General features: G+C 44.1%; 2 protein-coding genes across 3 annotated transcripts in view; both read left to right on the top strand.

Annotated features, from left to right (window-relative positions):
* LOC115402277 (endothelin-2) overlaps window positions 1-7,747 on the top strand; it is a 23,533-nt gene extending 15,786 nt beyond the window's left edge. The window contains exons 2-4 of the mRNA XM_030110791.1: window positions 2,791-2,947; window positions 7,428-7,547; window positions 7,642-7,747. Of these exons, the coding sequence (XP_029966651.1) occupies window positions 2,791-2,947; window positions 7,428-7,547; window positions 7,642-7,747 (383 nt within the window). The remainder of the gene's footprint in view (window positions 1-2,790; window positions 2,948-7,427; window positions 7,548-7,641) is intronic.
* Window positions 5,580-18,379, top strand: LOC115402236 (dihydroxyacetone phosphate acyltransferase-like). 2 transcript variants are annotated; one of them, XM_030110748.1, is made up of 17 exons: window positions 5,580-5,590; window positions 11,707-11,744; window positions 12,328-12,519; window positions 12,595-12,771; window positions 13,165-13,294; window positions 13,402-13,529; window positions 13,951-14,026; window positions 14,148-14,299; window positions 14,415-14,545; window positions 14,745-14,986; window positions 15,787-16,047; window positions 16,129-16,208; window positions 16,295-16,435; window positions 17,130-17,229; window positions 17,329-17,422; window positions 17,546-17,607; window positions 17,712-18,379. In XM_030110748.1, the coding sequence occupies exons 2-17, from the start codon at window positions 11,733-11,735 to the stop codon at window positions 17,762-17,764; spliced, it is 2,031 nt and encodes a 676-aa protein (XP_029966608.1). In that variant the 5' UTR covers window positions 5,580-5,590; window positions 11,707-11,732; the 3' UTR covers window positions 17,765-18,379. The 2 variants fall into 2 exon arrangements, with proteins under 2 accessions (XP_029966608.1, XP_029966607.1); XM_030110747.1 differs by lacking the exon at window positions 5,580-5,590 and having other exon boundaries at window positions 11,660-11,744.
* Window positions 18,380-19,844: the final 1,465 nt, after the last annotated feature.

Below are 19,844 nucleotides of genomic sequence, written 5' to 3' on the forward strand. Positions count from 1 at the left end.
CAGTTTTTATGGGAGTTGTTTTTTTTTTTTCTGTTGTGTTTGCCTCCCAAACTGGCATTTTAATGGTTAAAAACTCGAAGAAATGATTATTTGATTCAATTTCAAATTCATTTTACACTGGATGTGGAGCGGATCTGGAGCGGAACCATTGCGTTTAGAAGTAGCCGCAAGCGTCAGCCGCCATTGTAATGAACGGCTGTATTTCCACTGGATGAGCCGCAACCGCAGCAGAGTCGCAAGTGATCCGAGTTCATTTTCTCTGCGTACAGCAGCCAGCACGCCAGGGATTGGATAAAAGGTGATGGAGTCAAAATGCCACAGATGAACGGATGCCGATCCTCCAAAACAAAAATCCCATGCACTCTGCAAAGCATATGCATCTGGTGTGGATGACAAACCTCCGCTGCGGAGCTCGAGATCTGCTTCAGATCTGTTCTGGATCCAGTGTAAAACGGGCTTTAGAGAGGAACTATACATAAAAATGTAATGGCTTGTTTAATAGACAATGATTTTACATCCTGTTTTTATGTGACGGAAAACATTGTGTACAATGTTTCGAGTTTACAATTTGAAATTGAACCAAATACTCATTTCTTGCAGTGTTTTCAGTGTACAGCGATGCTCCGGACCACTGAAAACACAACTTTTCCAAACTGTTCCATGGAAACAGGAGAAAATGCAACGTGTGTTGGGTTTCATCACAAAAACAACAAACAGCACCCACCGGTGACCTGACATGTGAACTCCATTTTCAGCATCTCTGCTGTTTCCATGTAAACCAACATCGTTTTCAAAATGTTGCTGTGTAAATGCAAATCCTTTCTGAAAATAATGATGCCTTTTCACTTAAATTTGGGGGAAATTTTCAAACATGTCATTAATTGTAAATACAAAATCAAATAAAACACAATCAAACCATGAAACTGACAAGATGAAATAAACTGTTAAAACTCTGACATCACAAGTTGTGAAATTTCAAAACTCTGAATAAAACCACAGTGAAAATGAGTTTTCAGTTTCGGAACCCCATCAGCCTCGTCTCAGGTCCTCTGGAAGGTCATTCGGCGGTATGGAGTTCACCTCCTGGACGCAACATCGCAAAAAGTTTTGGTTGTGATTTCAGAGACAGCTCCGAGTGAAGAACCTGACAGTCGATGTTTCACGAAGACTCTTCAAACCAACACAGGCAGCATCAGGTAGCCAGACTGAGCCTCGAGAAACGCTCGCTCTCCTTAGTCACGGTTTGGTTTGATCCTCCTGGCTCTTCCTCTGTGGCTCCATCCTGGTTTTCATCAGGTCTGGACTTTCTCTGCCACAGATTAGATTTTGGGTTTGGGTTGGAAATCTTGATCAAATCTTTTGTTCTTAACCATGACGGCACGCTGGGTTTACTCCGGAGGCAGAAAGAACACTTTATCTGGTCGCTGTCAAGGGAACTGACTTTCCATTTGATGGTGCTGTTACTGCAAAGCAGCCTTGACCTATTTTAGGCAGTTTGTTGCTTTCATTGATTCACTCTCAAGGTTCTATGATTCCACTGGGAGAAGTTTGAAGTTCAACGCCTTAATCGAGAACACTTAACTCATTGTAACCGAAGAGAAACCACTCCACCAGCTGAACCACAGCGTTCTCCCAAGGAATCTCACTGATCTTCTTCATCTCCAAACTCTTTAAGGAGTCCAACTTGTGCCAACGTGTGATTCCAGAAATATCTGTCAGCATTTGAATCGCTCTGCAGGTGAATCTCACTGCGCTGTTTTACTTGTGGCTAAATAAAAAAATTCAAATTTTGGAGCAAAACATTTCCGTCGCCAGAATGGGAGAATGTGTCAACATCCAAACATCTCCAAACGAATTCCCAGGCACTGAGCTCAAGGTCACGCCGATTGCCAGTTGGATAACCACAACTTACCTAACGGTAACAGATTTGACTCTGCCAACAGGATAGCTGTGATCAGGATTTTTGAGCCGTTTTCAGGGTTCTTGTAAATCTTTGCGGATTTAGAGCGGATGATGTGCAGTTTGCTGCAGCTTCTTACTCTTCAGTCTGTTTTCGCTTGTGAGTGTGACTGACCCATACACAGGTGAAAAATGAGAATCATGCAACCATTCAATCACTTCAGAGGGAACGCAATCATGCAAACACAAAACAGGCTCTGAAAAGGCTTCAGATAAGCTCCAAAAATGTCAAAGCAAGCTCTTGACAAACTGGTAGAAGGCTGGTTACACAAGTCATTGAACAGTCTCCTAATAGGTATTATAAAATACGATAGGTTTTTAATTAAAAAAAAAGGCTAAAACAGGGTCCAAATAGGCTCCTAACATGCTTAAAAAAAAAAAAAAAAAAGGTTCCAAAAAGGGTCAAAGCAGGCTGCTAACAAGCTCAGCAGATTCTGGCTCCAAACATAACACCACGTCCTGCGAATCGTTCTTGGAGAAACGTGTCTAAAACACAGAAAAACCTTCATTTGAATATTCCTGTTTGCACCTGTCCTCACTCCTGGTGTTATTCTCAGCTGATCCAAGAAAAAAAAAAAAAAAGCACAAACTGAAAGCTGAATCTTCTTTCATAAACTCAACGGCACGTTTATAGCATTCAGTCATTTTCAAGCAAGTAAACAATGAGGCGGCGTTTATTTAGCTAGATGGAGAAGTTTATCTGTGGCGTCCAGTTTACTTTCATGCCAGATTTTGGCATGCCTGTCTTCACAAACATTTTGGATTTTATAGCATTCATTCGAAGTAAGTTATCGCAGAAACTGAACTGTCTCCCCTCTCTGTACTCTCCAGCCTCCACTTCGCCCGCCAGCACAGCAGAGGAGGGCCACCCGGCCCAGCTCGTCCACCAGGCGCACCGCAGGGAGAAGCGCTGCTCCTGCGAGAACCAGAAAGACAAGGAGTGTATTTTTTTCTGCCACATCGGCATCGTGTGGGTCAACACACCGAGGTGAGCCTCAAAACTCACGGAGAGGTAGTTTTCTCTTCCTAACGGATGCATCCAAAACCCAACTTTTGACTGTGCAATCTCCTGACCTATCACCCTGTACCAGTCAGTCCACCTCCAAACATTTGACCAAAAACTCCCAGTTTGTTTCCCACTTCCTACTTAAATGGCCTTTAATTAACCCTCATGGTGTCGAATGTTTTTGTGTAATAGAGTGTTAAAGTTTTGCGCTAAAAGCGTAAATCGCCGAACTGGCCCTCTCCAAGTCGTCCCTCAGCTGTTCATATTTCTTAATCTCCCCGGCCTCTAATGGGAAGCAGACGCACGAAGCTTCCCTCTTCACAATTGGCAGCAATTAACTTCATTTTAGTTCAGTGTGCACAAGCAATGGGCTAGCAGTCAGATGTGGTGGAGCTAATAAGAAAGTGCACCTTTGCTAACGAAGGGTAATTTCTGCCATGTTTCCTCTGGCTGTTTTGTAAATAACCCGCTTTAACCCTTTACCGGCAGTCAGCCAGGGAAACCGCAGAGTCGGAAATCATTATGGCGGGACGCCGATGTGCCCACAACTGCTTCGCTCCTCACAGGCTGCTCCAGTTTCATTCAACAGATGAGAAATTCAACCAATCGGTTTGAATTCGCTCAAATATCCGCCCTGGCAAAATATGGAAGAATGTGACAAAATCTGGTCTAATTGATCCCAACTTGATTGATGCGATTTACTACATTCGTTTGTTTTTCTTAATCTCGAGCCAACATGGCGCATCCGAAATTAATTAACTTCTGGGCGAGAAAAGAAGGCACGACCAAAATAGCTTCAAGCGATGAGCCGAAAGCGGCTGCAGCGGCGTCGAGACCGTCTCAGAGTGTCGGTTTGCTCTAAACTTAGCAGTGCGGTCGGCCGGGACCTTCCTGCCTTCGCCATAAAGAGCTCTTAAACAGTGGTGGCGTCGCCCATCGTCATTAACAACGCCACTAAACCCAGGGAACTCCCGGCTGCCGTTCCCTTCCCCAGCACTCCCCACTAAATATACTGCTTTCTTTCAAATAAAAAGGTCCGGCTTCACTCGACTGGGGAGAGAAATCGGTGGTGTTTCGTTTGCGATGTTGATGCGAAATAGATTTTATTAAGACGGCGGCCCGACCGTTAACCGGCTCAGTAAACCTTTAAATGATATTTTCATATCAACAATAATTGTTTTTCCTGCTGATCTGACTTTAATCAGATTAATTTATTGGCAGTAGATTAGTAAGATTGGTAGTATTTATATATTTTAATGGCTTGAAAGAGACACAATACAGATGAGTTTCTTTTTTTTCTTTTTTTTTTTTGCTGTTGTTGGGATTTGCATTCCTACGCCCTTCATCCACTGCCTGAGGAGAAATATGTAGTCGGTTTCTGCTCCACAAATAGATTGAACCTGATGAAACCCTCCTGTTGTTTTACCTGTATTTTATTTCTCGCTCCCAAGTGAGGAGGATCATTCAGTTCTTGTACGTCAACCAAGTATTATTTCACTTTTACACAAAGCGCCTCTTAATCCGCTGGATGTAAGTACGTGAAGACGTTTATCGCTGCAGGAGCTGCTCGAATCTCTTTGTGAAAATAAGAAGATAGACGCTCTCGTGGTGTTTTTAAATGAAAAACCGAAGCATTGCGGTAGCTTTGGTATTTTTTTTTTTTGGGCTTGTCCGACATGAAAATATGGAGTTGCCCTTCAACCGAAACTGTGCAGCAAGGATAAAAAAAAAAAAACACAAACCTGGGAGCAGTCTGGGTGTTAACGTTCCTTCTAAAATCTGATTTATTTTATTTTCTCGGCACACATGCTGGGGCAATAATCGAAGCCACGGGATCCAAGATACAAAAAAACAAGGTAGATGAAAGAGAACACCTCTGCCGGACTCAAACACGTTCGGTCACTGACATCTGCACATCGGCGCACATGTTTAAATTTTGGCACAAGCTGCAAGGTAAATATTGTAAAGTCGTAATTTTCTTTAAGGTGGTGGCGATTATGATTGTTCTGGCTCACTTACAGATATCTGAACATAAGTCACTTCAAAGCAAACGACCCGAAACATTCGAACATTGTTTTCTTTGATCCACATTAAGTTTCTCGTAAAACAGACTCCAAGGATTTATATTCATATCAAAAGAAATGTTCCAGTTTTGGCTGTAAGTTAAGTTTTCATTATGTCGGAGGGTTTTAAATCTGTGTCTGATGGATCTTCGGGTTGTTTTTAACAGCTGTTTTCACACTGAAAGACAGGAAACACCGTTAAAGACCAGCTGGAGGCGCTTTACGCTGATGATCAATCACCTTTTTGGTGTTGAGATCAAAGCTTCATATAATAGTTTAATGTAATAAACTGTTGATGAAGTAACATCAAATCTGGTCACATTTCCAACATTACAACAAGAACAATCTACATTATCTCTATTTTACTTTGTACTTGCATGCTTTTGAATAAAACTGCACGTTTCCTTATCGACCTTTCTGAATTTTAAGAGAGAATATTGAATTCTGGGCCACAGCTTTACCTTCTGTGCATAACTCTTGTATTTATTCTATATAAACCACTTCTCTTTGTGACTTTCAGTTTTCAGGATTTCATACTTTCGAGAGACTCATCTTCTGATCTGTGTTAAATTAAAAGTCAAAAAGGCAGAAGAGTAGGCCGATGCTGAACACTGGTTCCCAACCCGTGGCGCAGGATCCACCTGCTGGGTCACCAGAGATCCATGTTGTTTTCCGTTTCTAGATTGTCGAAATCAGCTTTGCACATGTAAAACAGCCACAGAATGAGAATAAATAAACTGCTTTGAGTCTGACGGCTCCTGCTTCAGTAAGTAGGTGAGAGTGAGTGAGTCCACTAGTGTTTGGCTTCGCCGCCAGTTCGGCCATCGTAGGTGTGGATGATGGTGAGCAGGGATCGTTAAAGTGCCGACAGGCTTGATGACCCTCGATGTTGTGCAGAAATTTCGGTTCGACCAGAGTTCGGGGAAACTTTCAGTGTAGTATTTATTTCTGACCGTTAAAGTTAAATATGTTGGCACCGCTCTGTCGACTGGGAGCAGCTTTACTGTGGAGACGTAGCTCGTCCGGCTCCGAGCCAACGGTTCAGGGTCTCTGAGGATCATTCATGCTTCATAAGTGAAGAAAAGTGTTCATAAACACAACATGAACGTCCAGAAATAATGTAATGAACTGTGTGAGGACTGAGTTCATGTGTGGCGCTGAGTCATCGGCCTTCCAGACGGCGCAAACGTTGGACGGTCTGTTTTTTACAGTCTCTGGCAGCTGCTGCCAGCCAGTAGTTGGTGTTTCTCTTCTCTAGCTGTGATGATGATCGGCAGGAGCTCCATAAACGCAGACAGGTTAAGAGCTGGTGACGTCCGACTCGTTGCATCGCAGACAGTATTTCTTGGATTTCTGCCACAGAGATGCTTGCTGGTTCTTACTTAAGGGGGTTCAAGGGGTTCAAGGGGGGGTTAGGGGGTAACTTTATTGTCCCCCAAGGGGCAAATTGATTTGCAGCAAACAGTCACAACATATCAAACCTGCAGAACAACAAACAATGCAGTTGACACAGTTCATCATCATCAGCATAATTTAAGCAGCATTTAAAAGACCAATTGCACATCAACTTGAGGCTCAAAGCTGAGTTTACTGTCGATGACAGTTCCCAGGTACTAGTACTGTTCCACCCGTTCCACAGGTTTGTCATTAATATGAGCAGGAGGAAGGACAACAGGTGACCTACCAAAACGGTTCAGCATTTCTTTAGTTTGATCCACATTTATGTTTAAGAAGGCAGAGTCACACCACTCTACAAAGTCCGATAAAACAGGGCCATGCACAGGATCTCCCTGGCTTAAAAGTGACACAATAACAGAGTCATCTGGAAATTTAACAATGTGGCGACCTGGATAAACGCTCTGACAGTCATTAGTGTACAAGACAAATAAAAGTGGTGACAGGACACAACCCTGAGGCAATCCTGTTGATGATAAACAAACATCGGACAGAGTCCCATTCACTCTAACCCGCTGGGACCGGTTCGTTAAAAAGTCCATCAGCCAACTGACCAAGCCTGGCACAGGCACAATACCACGATCAGCCTGCCTCGTTTCTGTTCTATGCTGCATAATTTATCATTTTCAATCATTTTTATCCTTTTCTTGCCTCTCAGTTAAATGTCAGCAGTGATGGAGGTTTTTCTTTGGTACCGATGTGGTATTTTGTTGTCAGACAGTGACATCTAGTGGTCACACATGGTAGGAATAAGTATTCATTTACATATGTCACTTCTTTACATTTTTAGTGCTCCCTTTTTTGGTTTGTAAATCTGCCTCAAAGCCCTCACTGCCTTTTCCAACATTCACCCTCAGCTGAGGCGCTGGAGGACGTCCTGCTGCAGATGTGTCACACATGTGGGCTTTGCATCTCACGCTTGTCTCTGCCTGTGTGTCCTCCAGCCACGTGGTGCCGTACGGCTTCGGCCCGGTCCGGCTCAGGAGGGAGCTCGGACGCTGCGCCTGCGTCGACTCGCAGGACTCCGAGTGTGTGAGCTTCTGCTCGGTCCACACACTCACGCGGTGAGTTCAACACACACCCGGAGGCTGATCGGGCCTTGTGTTTCAGGCGAAAATGCAGACGGACTGAACGTTTCCGTCTTTCTCTTTCACTCAGAGAGGAAAACACTCCCGTAAAGAGGAACTCTGCCACGTGGCTGCTGAGGCACAGAGCTGCATTGTGGGAAAAACGGAGCCGGCACGCACTGGAGCGGCAGACCTGAGAGAGGGCCGGCTCCACAGCTGCTCTCATCCCGAGCCCTCTACGTATCTAAACTAATCAATACTGGACAATATGGGACTTGTACAGTGTGTGTTTGTGTAAATGTAAGATAACAGGACTGACCACTGACGTCTCTCTAGCTTCAGCCTCGTGTCTCTAACCAAAGGAATCGAACCCAGGACCGTTTTGTCACCGGATGGAAAAAGCCCATCAGATGCTGACGGACGCCATCTTTCTCCAAAACACTCCCCGAAGCTTTTCAGTCCGTGCAGAAGAGTTTCAGAAGGTTTCGAAGAATAAACTCCATTTCAGATTTGACATGAGCTCTGAGTGAGGGCTCGCAAAAGTACATCAAAAATACAACGCCGCAAAACGCTGAGCAAGCGCAAAAAGCCACGAGCAGGTGGAAAAAAAACCTCTGATCAAAATCAATTTTTTTAATAAGATGTGAAAATGAAATGATTCTAAGATGTAATAACACATGACCAGTAAACTGAAAGCAGTGTCAGATATTTACATTTTAAATGTGTCAGTTAAATGCTTCACTTATTGATTTGCTTTGTTGTCTTTTTGCTTTTACCCCCAAACAATAATTTTACATATGAACCAGCTGTTGGGAACTCATTTTCTCAAAGGGCCGCATAAAGATTGAGCACTACTATCGAGGGTTGCGACTTAAATTGACTTGAATTTTGCTCAATAAGAATTATCTCCTGATAAAAAGCAATTTTTTTGGATGATTTCTACGAGCTTCTGTTGCTCAGCGTCACTTTGTCTTTTCCAGTCTTTGTCTGGAAGTCATAATACCTTTCTAATTTTTGAGTTCACTAAACAAGTGAATAAAAATGAGAGATTTTCTTTAAGCACCTTTTAAATCTCATTTTCTGAGAGAACAATTGCAAGACACAACTTTTCATCCTAAACATGAATTTTAAAGTTACATTTTTATCTAACTATAATGTAATATTTACATTTTTGTGACCACCGTCCTGTTTTTTTTTAAGCTTATTCTGAAAATAATGCATTTGCTTTTTATTTTATTGGGGATTATTATTATTATTATTATTATTATTATTGTTATTATGTTTTATTTGGTTAAATAAATTAATCTATTTGAATGACAGAAACTTCATTTGAAAGATTTATTTTTTTCTTTTCTCTTTTTTTAAGTTTTGCTGATTTTTTTTATTATTATTTGAAATTTGTTGTTTTTCTATTTTTTCATAGAATCACAGATTTCTCTTCATATCTGAGCATCTATAAGGAGGTATATTTTGAATGTAATTTCAGCTTTACAGTATTTTGTAATCACTAAATCCCAGATTCTGGACATTGATCTGTGTTCTTGTCATCTGGTGTGTTTCTCTCTGCTTGTGGCCTTTTGTTCGCTGTCTTCTCGGTTCCTCTCTGAACATTGTGACTCCAGTAATGTGAAATAAGCTCTTCCTTGCATTGAAAAGTTTCTCTGTATCCTGACGTTGCCTTCAAACTGAAAAATAGACATGCTTCATTATTCTATTCAAACAGGAAACTAAATCAAGATGACTTAAAAAAAAAAAAAAAGCTCATAAATATAAAATGAAGTTGAAACCTTAAGCTGCCTTTTTTTTTACTTTAGTATATTTTTTCCCCCAAATTGAACTGGAGTGAGATTATTTTTTACTAAGCTTTTAATACTTTTGTGTGAATGTGAAATAAAAATAATATATCTGTATCAGTCTTACAGTTTCAGTTTTTATAATGAATACCTGCTACACCTTTGAAACTATTAAAATTATTTATTGAGTATAAGACCCCTTTGTACGTGTGAAGTATCTTTATTTATTACATGATTTGACCACCAGATGGCGATATAACTAACACTTTCAAATTTCATCTCAACTGAAATATCCTGATAAAGTCATTTTGAATCAATATATTGCAATTCGATGCCTATATTTTCACAAAAGTAAACAGTTAACATATCTGATTATCTGTAGAACTGATTTTGGGGGTATTACAAGTCTTATTTTTGAAGAAAACCATCTTATTCATACATTTAGTTTCTTCCTGTTTTGAATGTCAGCATTTGCACCAGTCACAGATTATCTTCTATTCTTGACCACATAATTTAATTCAGAGCCTATTTTTTCAATGGCTGAAGGGGATTTTTATGGTTTTTATGGCTGAAAAGCAAAGTTATTTATCGATTGGTAGTTTTTCTAGCCCTGGATGTGTGACACAATTCCATCTCAACATGAGGCTACAGATATTTGATGCATTGCTATCTGTATTTTATGTATTTATAATGAGGAAACAAGAGTGGTTTGATTTCGAGTATGTGACTATATTGACTAAAGAAAATACCTTAATTATCTTATTAATTAACTTATTCGATTTTATTATGAGTCAAACTTATGATTATTAATGTTCTAATTGAAAATAATCAAAACTATGACATTTAAAATTATTATACATTATATTTTCCAATAAAATAATCATTGGATTTATTGAAATTCAAAAGTATAAAAGATATTTTTCATCCTTTGACTTCTCGTTTCATTAACAGTGGATGTGATTTTGAGGAAACACTGACATCTGGTGGACAAATTGCATTAATGCACCTGTGACAAGTGAAAGAAACGGTCACGTGGCGATTTTTTTTTTTAATTCTTATTCTGGGGACAAGTTTTTTCAAAATGAAATCATTAAATCAAAGCATTATTAAATTGGAAGAAACTACTAAAAACACCAGCGTTTTCTCAAAGACACGCAAACTTTAGGCAGGTTTCATTTGACCAGCTTGCATGTGGTTGATGAAACCAAAGTGTTAAACAGCTGCAGCTCCTCCACAGTCCTCACCAACACAAAGAGGGTGGAGCAGATCACGCCTGCTTCAACCTCTGCACCGACTGACCGGGTGTCAAATGGTCTGCTCCAAAATCTGACATCAGGTCATTCAAGCTCTGAATGGTCTAGATCAATGGTGTCAAACATAAGGCCTGTGGGCTTTGGCCAGTCAAACCACTGAGAAAATGGTGAACATTTCAAAAGGAACATTTGATTCTGAATAAGTTTCTTGAGAGAGGAGGACAAGTTTATTATGAGGATTTTTTCACTACCAAAACAAAGGAGGGCTATCTGTTCCGGATCAGTGTGTGGAATGGTATATTTTTTTAAATAGCCATGTATGGCACTTTGTTTGACACTCTTTATCACACAGTTTTGTTTTTTCATCATTGTTATTAATTCAACTGGCTCTAATTTATATGAAACTTAAAAAAGAAAAGGCGTACAAATAGGATTACATGCAAGTGCCATTACATTATTGTATGCTTACCAATAAGAATATGTGAAACAGAAGAGTAGCAGCACAACACAACACCGAGACCTGAGATGGGATGTGCTGAGTTTGCAAAAACATGCATAATGTAGCAGCAATTGGACAAGTGTTGTTCTTTGACATTTCACTGGATTTTGCACCAGAAGTTGACTTTATATTGAGATTGCAGTCATTTTCAGTCGTAATCGTTTGGTGTTGTTAAAATAAAGACATTTCATCACGTACATACTCTGCATCACAACAAATAAAACCTTTAAAGTTTACATTTAAACGTTATTTTGGCTTTATTTTGCTGGTTCTGCCCTCACATGAAGAGATAGATCTGTATCTTCTTTTAAATCAGACCATAAAGCACTATTATCTGCTCAGGCACACACACACGTTGCCCTGTCCTGTCAGGATGGTCTCCAGAAGGGAACATGCGCAACAGGGTCGGGGTTACTTGAGGGCAAAGTGTGTGAAGAGTGTGTGTGTGTGTTTGAGGGAGGAGTTTCCAAAAAGCGAGCGCCTCCATTGGTCCGGGCCGGTGAGCCGGGTGCTGCACGGTGCACGGTGCTCCGTGTTTGGAGGAGAGAAAAAAACAGAGCCTGGAGGGACGAGGAGGACTCCTGAAGAGAGAGGAGGAAGAGGAGGAAGAGGAAGAGGAGGACGTCCAGCCTGCAGAATGACGGACACGGTGAGAAGCGCGCGCCTCCGCTCTGTGCGTTAAAGTAACGCTGATCAACAAGTGCAACTGGAAGGAGAAAGAAATCAACATGTTGCACTGGGTTTTTCCTTCAGTCCGGGGCTCGTTAGAGGGCAGGACGTGAAGCTGAGGCGCTCTAAGCTGCAGAAACTTTGACCCAGTTGCAGAGAAGCGGAGTTTCTGTGCTGCTGTTGCTTCACGGCCTCCCTGCAGCCAGTATTAGTGGTCAATGTTCAAAACTGACTAATAGCCTCAGATAACGACCCAGGCTGCTGTTTTCACATCGCCACGGAATGGTTTAATCTTTTAATGTGTTTAAATAAATGTAAAAAGCTTTTTATGAGTGATATATTTACAGATTTTAAATAAAAGTAAAACTCTCTACTTTTATCTGCTCTTGTTGTCATTTCCTCTTTATTTCATGGTTCTATTGAACAGATCCACAGTGAGTGCAATACATTTTAATTTTTTTTGGACTTTTTGCACCAGAAGGTTTCATTCAAATGCATCATATTTCTCATTTTTTTCTGCTACATTTATGCCAACGCCATTGAAAATCCCTTCCTGTCAGCAGAGACATGCAGCGGGTCTGATGGAGGACGAGACCTGGGTGGACTTATTAAAAGAGAAGAAGGATGGCTGTGATCTGTCCCACGCCTGCAGGCCCTTCAACCCTCAAACCTACAGCGGAGCTTCCCACTGCACCACAGCCGAACTCAACGCGGCAGTGCTGGAGTCCCACTTCCTGCACCGCGTGGCCACAGAGGTTCGATCCCGTCCCTTCCACAACAACTAAAAAGAAGACGTGCATGAGGATCTCATGTGTTACTGTCCTTTCCAGGTTGCCATGGAGACGGGGGTGACCGTGAAAGAGGTGAAGGAAGAAGCTCGCTCGATTCTGGAGGAGATGTCTCAGAACCTGCAGCTGGGCTTCGTCCGGCTGATGGGCTTCGTCCTCACCAAGGTGCTGAAGAGGATCTTCACCGGCGTCTTCTTCAACATGGACGGACTCAACACGGTCAGGAATCAGGACGGTGACCTGACACAGCCAGGAGCGAGCCATCAGTGATCGGTTAACAGCTATAGCGATATGTAGAAGCAGATCAGAGAAGTCTCATCTTGCACTAAGTTGTCGAAGGTTTTATGGCATTTGTAAAAACATGCAGAATTCAGCAGCTATCAGAGAAGTTATTTGGAACGTTTCACTGTATTTTGCACCAAAAGCATCTCATTAAAATGGTGTTTATGTAGAGGCTGTACCCATTTCCTTTGTAAATGTTTTTCAATCATGCATACTTCAAAATTTAAAGGTTATTATGGTCTGTTTTATCAATCAGGCCCACTCAAGATGAAATTGAACTACGTACTCCCCCTGCGTTTGAAACCTAACGTGATTTCCTGTTTCCTGCAGCTCCAACAAGCTGTCAAGGAGAATCCTGTCATCCTGATGCCCAATCACAGGAGCTATGTGGACTTCCTGGTCATCTCATACATCCTGTTCACCTATGACATCCCTCTGCCCGTTATTGCTGCAGGAATCCGCAAGTATCTATTTATTTCGAAACATCAGAGCACGATGTGATTCAAACGTAAAAGCCTTTTGATGTTTTCTGGTTGATTTTTGCTCTTTTTTTTTTCCTGGGTGAAGCTCTGGCAGGGATGAGCATCGTGGGGGAGATCCTGCGTCGCTCCGGAGCGTTCTTCATCCGACGCTCCATCGGATCGGACAAACTGTACTGGGCGGTGCTGTCAGAGTACGTCCGCAGCATCGTCAGGGTGAGGCGCGCCCGCTCTGAGTTCAGCTGGAATTTACTGAAGTTGTAAAACCTTTTCAAGTTTTTTGATTTCTGATGAAAAACTTTTAATCTCAACTGAACTTTAAATGAAGGATTTTGACCCAAGTTTTAAAGTTAGTCTAAAACTAACACAGTTGTATAATTGACTTTATTTTGCATTTTCTGTTGAATTTTTTTGAATATAAATTATTCACTTTTTCCTATTTATTGTTTACGTGGTTTTCAGGATACAAAATCATCATAGAAATTTGTTTTTATGCCAATGTTGATCTCAGCTATCGACCATAACCACAGTATCAATATCATATTTGGTCAGCATGTTGTTATCTCTGCATCCTCAGTTGAAATGTTTTTCAACATTATTGAGCGAAGCTTCCACTTGCTTGATGTGTTTCCTGTAGGGAGGATTTGCTCCTGTGGAGTTTTATGTGGAAGGTTTGAGGAGCCGCACTCTGAAGTCTCTGACCCCAAAGTTAGGTAAGAAATCAATCAATCAATCAATCAAATCAGTCAAACTCTGTCTACTATTAAAAATTCAGCAGAGTCTTGAGTAGCTTGCTCTTTGCCGCACCTTCCCCTGTCTTCATGCTGTGTGCAGGGATGATGCAGATGGTGCTGGAGCCCTACTTTAAGAGCGAGGTGTTCGACATCACGCTGGTGCCGATCAGCATCAGCTACGACCGGGTCCTGGAGGAGTCGCTGCTCGTTCACGAGCTGCTGGGAGTCCCCAAGCCTAAAGAGAGCACCGCCGTGCGTCGCGCTCGCCTCAATTTCAGATATATAAAACCTCGTCACCTAGGTATTTAAGGATGGAGTGATTTTCACCATCATCAGAGAGGTTCTGTCTTCTTCTTGGATTTTGCAGGGACTGCTGAAGGCCAGTCGAGTTCTGCAGGAGGATTACGGCAGCATGCACGTGAACTTTGGCCGCCCTTTATCTGTCAGGCAGCTGTGCGAGGGCAGGATAAACCGCGGCCACTACAACCTCATACCAAGGTGCAGAACACATGTGCTAACAGTGTAACCCCTCCCCCAACTAATCATTTATTTATCAACTTTATTTTCATGAATATGAGCAGAATATGTAGATTCAGGTTCAGCTCTGTTTCTGGTCAGATGCCAAACTTTTCTGAAGCAAAAACTAAAATCGCCGTGGTGTAGAGGAGGTCTGAGTCTCCGCGCCATTCGTCCACAGGGACCTGGTCCAGAGCCCCACCGCCCAGGAGCAGGCCTGCGTCAGCTGGATTGCCCACCGCGTGGTGCGGCTCCAGGAGCAGGGCTCCCTGCTAGGCCCCTGGCCCCTGATGGCCTGCCTGCTGCTCCGGGCTCCGGCCGCGGTTCTGACCGGGGAGGGTCTGCCCTGGCGTCAGCTCAGAGAGGAGACGCTGTGGCTCCGGAGGTTAGCTCTGGACTTCGGGGCTCTTCTCAAGTTTCCCGGTCAGTGGAACAATGTTTGTTGTTTGTTTTCTGTCTCAGATGCTTGATTAGACCCGAACTCTCTTCTTTACTCACCAATGCAATCTCGTGTTTGGGCCAGTTTAGCAAGTTTATCCACTGTTTCATCACTTTTTACCCGCATGTGCGCTGGCACCCACATCAGCCTTCTGCTGTTTTCAAACCTGAGTCGAGTTTCCTATAATTCATGGACAATCTCTTGCCTTTCACTGGATGTAGTTGATTTCAGGGATGGCACCTGTTGCAAAACTGTCCAGTTCTGTGATTTAAATGAATTGAAAAGACTTGCCTATTTTTTAAAAACATTTTAAGAAAATGTGCTTTCGAGCATTGGTCGGAAATAATACTGAAAGCTCCAACATCAAGTTTGGGATCAAGAAATAGTTTAGTCGTGAGGATTACCGTGCTTTCACCTCCCTCCAATGGCCAGTAGGTGGCGCCTCTATAACAGTACAAAACCTGGACAGCATGGATATTAAAAAGGTGTGTTCCTCTCACCTGATAGTGTTTGGGCCTTACCTCCTGACGCTGAAGACCCTTTGACCTGAGCGAGGAAGATCAGACAGATTAGACGAATGTGTTTTGGCACGACGGCTCACATTCACTTAGGAGATGTCCAGTCGGTTAATGCACTTTAAGAGACTTATCCTAAGAAGACCCTAGTAAACTGTCTCACTTGAGTGTGTGTGTGAATACATACACACATCCACACATCAGATACAAACGTGACTCTGAAACAAAAATAACGAGGTTTTCTTGGTTATTTTGTTGTTTTTTTGCAGAACCAAGCCCCGGGTTTGATGAGATGTCGTCCGCCGTGGAGCTTCATCGCTCCGTCGTCCAGCGTAAAGAGGGGCGTATCTACCTGGTGGAGGAGGAGCGAGATATTCCCAGGAAACATCCGCTCAGCCCGGAGGAGGGCGTGCTCAGGACGGCGGCGCCGCTGCTGATGCTCGCCGCGTACCAGAACCAGTGTCTGCACATATTCGTGCGACCGGCCATGCTGGCCGTGGCCGCTCGGATCGCAGGAAGCACCCAGAGAGGTGAGGGATGAGGACGGCGTCCCCTCAGCTCACACGGGTGATGTTTACTGACGGCGATCCCTTGTTTTTCTCTCTCCACAGATGAGCTCCTCGCCGCCTTCTGCTTCCTGCAGGTCGTCTTCTCTAATGAATTCATCTTCGTCCCCGGCAGGTCGCATCAGGTCAGGCCTGAGGAGGAGAAAGACAGCTCGGCGTGTCTGAGGACGACAGCGCGGGTTTAAAGTGTGGTATTCGTTCGTGTTTTCAGGATTTCGAGGAGGCGTGCTCCCTCCTGGAGAAGTGTGGAGCCGTTCAGGCCGATCGGCAGGAGGTGACCGTGGCCCCCGGGGGACAGGAGGTGTTTTCCTTCCTGCAGGAGCTGCTGCAACCCTTCATCCACTCCTACCAGGTGCTTACGATTGGAAATAAGCAATGCTTCTCAACCAAGGGTGTCAAACATAAGGCCCGTGGGCCAAAACAGGCCTGCAAGACACTCCAATCTGGCCAAACCACAAAGAAAATTTAAAAAAATATTTAAAAAACCATCTTAAGAGCAGCGGACACAACACAACACAACACTGAGACCCGAGCTGAGATATCAGTGCTAGCTAACTAGCATTAGCCTCAAAGCCATGCGGTCAGTTTGATGAAACCTGCAGAGAGCAACAAGTTTGTCCTGTAAATCAGATACTGCTGTAGCTGTACAAACACCATGTATTCATGTATTTCACTGTACCGCTCAGCCTCGTTCCAAAAGCACACCCCTCACCTCCACCTGGGACACTAGGCTGTGTGAGAAACACTTGGCTGTGACCTGAAAACACCTCTAAAAGCTCTGTCATGTTAGAGCTTTCTAAATTGGAGTCCACGTTCTCCCTGTGTATGCATTTATTCCTCTCAAAGACATGTATTTACATTGGTAACAATAAATTGCCCACAGGTGTGAATAAAAGTGTGTGTTTGCGCTTTCATGAACTGGGGAGCTGTTCAGGCTTCACCCTGAATTCACTCACAGTCGGCTGGTATCCGTTCCAACTTCACAGCAATAAGAAAATTTGATGTTGATCATCTTATTTTGTTGTTTTTTTATTTTCTTTATCCAGCTGATTTTCCAGCTTCTGTGTGACGAGGGAGTCCAAGTGTTGACGGAGAAACACTTTCTACCCACTGTGAGGAACAAGGCGACCAATCTGATCCTCTCAGGTAAAACTGGAAGTATGAGGGATGACCTCCGACCTCTGCAGTCGCCCGCCCGTTGAGCTGTCCGGGTAACGTGCGGTGGTGTTTGGGTGTGCCCGGCAGGTGACCTGGGCACCTACGAGGCGCTCTCGTCCGACACGCAGAAGAACGCCCTGTCGGCTCTGCGGCGGCTGGAGGCCGCCACCAAGTTGAGGGCGTGAGTAACGAGATCAGCCTCGCAAATCTGTTTGCTTCTAAGCTCATTTTCTGCGGTGGTTGAGAAGCCTGTTTGTGCCTCTAATGCCAGAATCACACATAAATATTCTGCGTCCCGCCGCAGGTCTGAGCAGAACGAGTACAAAGTGAACCTCGCTGCGGTCAGAAGAATCGGCGACGCGCTCTGTGAGTGGCTTGATAGAAATACCTTCATTGTGTTAAAGGTTTTATTTATTACAGCATCAAACGGCAGCCTGAAAGCTTTTTTTTTTTCCTCTCTCTCACTGTAGCTGGGAAAATCCCTCCCCAGATGCTCCAGGCTACACCTGACGCCAGACTTTAGCCTCAGTTGGAAGAGATCCACCTCGCATATCATCCTCCTCCTCCTCCTCCTCCTCCCACGCCCTTCGTCCTCACCCTCCCGCCTTCATGATCAGAAGCACTGCAGCTGCACTCTGAGCCCTCAGACTGAACCGCGTTATCGTTCATGTCAGTGACCAGACTTTAACCTGGCCGCGTTCCACCTGTGAACGCCGGCCTCCTCGGCCTTATCCCGTGCAGATCTGAGACAGCTCAGGGTAAAGCTGAAGAAAAAGTCCTGGCATGGTGACCCGAAGGTGACAGCACTACCGATTTGTTTTGTATGATGATAATCACAAATACCGTTAGGCAGCAGTAATAATCCATCATAAAATGATGCATCCGTGGTGCCTGTGGATCAAGAGACTGAACTATACTGTAGTATTTGATGATTTGATGAAAAAAAAAAATAACTAGTACCTTTGAATACTTGAATGTTTGTGAAAGGACTTATAGTGAACAATCACAGCACTTGATTGTATCTGAATTAACGTTGCACTACAACTTCAAACACTGTAACTCATCAAGGATGTCAGGCTTCACGTGTTTTTGAGACGTTTATTTTTAAACTTCTTTACATCTCATTAAATGCAAAAGAAATGTAGCAAAATGCACCGCGAACAGGCGTGTGATTTCTTGGATTTTTCTGTGGCGCAGTGGAAGTACAAACCGCAGGTTCTGAAGTTCAGGAACCGGCTGAGAATCTGCCTTCTGCGCCCCTCTGTCGCCTCTCCTCTCTCCAGCGTTAGAAGGCCTCTTATGTGCCATTTTACCCAGCATGCTGCTCTCACGCGGCTCGGGATCTTATCTATACACGGGCGGCACGTCGACCTTGATGCGTAAAGCGCTGACGGGGTCTTGGCAAAACACCGAGATGTATTCCAACACTTTCGAATTCATCTTTTTCTCCCCCTCCTTGGCTCTGTGCCGCTCCTTGTCCCACCTCTCCTTCTCGCCGTTCATCTGGGAGAACAGATTGACCTGGATGGTGCGCAGCGTGGCGGCCAGGACGTAGCAGCCGCCCTGCAGCATGTGGCAGAAGGCGTCGGCCACGCTGAGCGCCGCGCCCAGCAGGTTGGGCACCGTCTCGCACACCACGCACATGCCCTCCAGGAGGTGCAGCGTGCCTTTCTTGGCCAGGGGCTGTCCCTGCTGGAGGTAGCCTGGCGGCGGCGGGGCCTGCTGCGCATGGCTGAACAGGTACCGCGCGCAGTCGGCGAAGTGCGCGGCGGCTCTGCGCAGCGGGAGGAGGGCCAGGTACAGGTGACAAGCGGCTTTGGTCAGAGCATGGAAGAGCAGCCGCAGCTCAAGCACGGCGTTGCCTGGAGATAAGAGGGTAACAGGGTCAGCTGGCGTCTAATTTATCACCCTGGCTAATGTCAGCAACCATTACAAGCAGCGTCTGCTATACTGGATTAAAGTCTGCCCGCGGGGCGCCGGGCATCGTCCGAGCCCGCGTCGTCACGCACGGCCAGTGGATCAAATGACCACTACTACAAATCCCTTCCCTGAGTGAAACTAAAACTAAAATGTGTGTATCTTCCCCTCCACTTTTGCGCCACTGCGAAGAAGGCATATCTCAAAATCAATAAGAATTAGGTCAGACACAACAACTTAATCAAATAAATAGAAAGGGCTTTTTATGTCACATAAAACTAATTAATAGATGCACTTGTTAAAAATTCACTCTCAAAAGTTTCTGACCTTTTAAATGTAGTCTAACTGTGTGTGGGAGCCGTGCGTAAAAGGAATGTTTTGCCTCCGAGCTCATGAAAAGCGTGCAGTAACATCTTTCCCTTACCGTCAATAAAGCAGAAAATCCAGAGCAGGGCAATACTCGCTGCCAGTGATGTCCACCAATCCATGTAGACTCGCCCCTGTCCCGGACCCGCCACCGAAAAGGAAGAAAGCTGCGAAAAGACCAGTTATGATCTGGCCAAGTCCTGCCCCGCCTTTACGCACTTAATACGCAAACATTAAGTCGCGGCATTCTCCGCAGGTGTCGGAGCGCTGCTGCACACACACCTTGACGGTGTCAACAGGCGCATTAAGACCTGAAGGAT

The sequence above is a fragment of the Salarias fasciatus genome, chromosome 15 (genome assembly GCF_902148845.1).
Source record: "Salarias fasciatus chromosome 15, fSalaFa1.1, whole genome shotgun sequence".
NCBI lineage: Eukaryota > Metazoa > Chordata > Actinopteri > Blenniiformes > Blenniidae > Salarias > Salarias fasciatus.

Excerpts from the sequence above, each read along its gene's own strand:
- LOC115402236 (XM_030110748.1), top strand. Across the intron at positions 14,300-14,414 it reads AGCCTAAAGAGAGCACCGCC|GGACTGCTGAAGGCCAGTCG; the intron begins GTGCGTCGCGCT and ends TGGATTTTGCAG. Across the intron at positions 16,436-17,129 it reads CCTTCATCCACTCCTACCAG|CTGATTTTCCAGCTTCTGTG; the intron begins GTGCTTACGATT and ends TTCTTTATCCAG.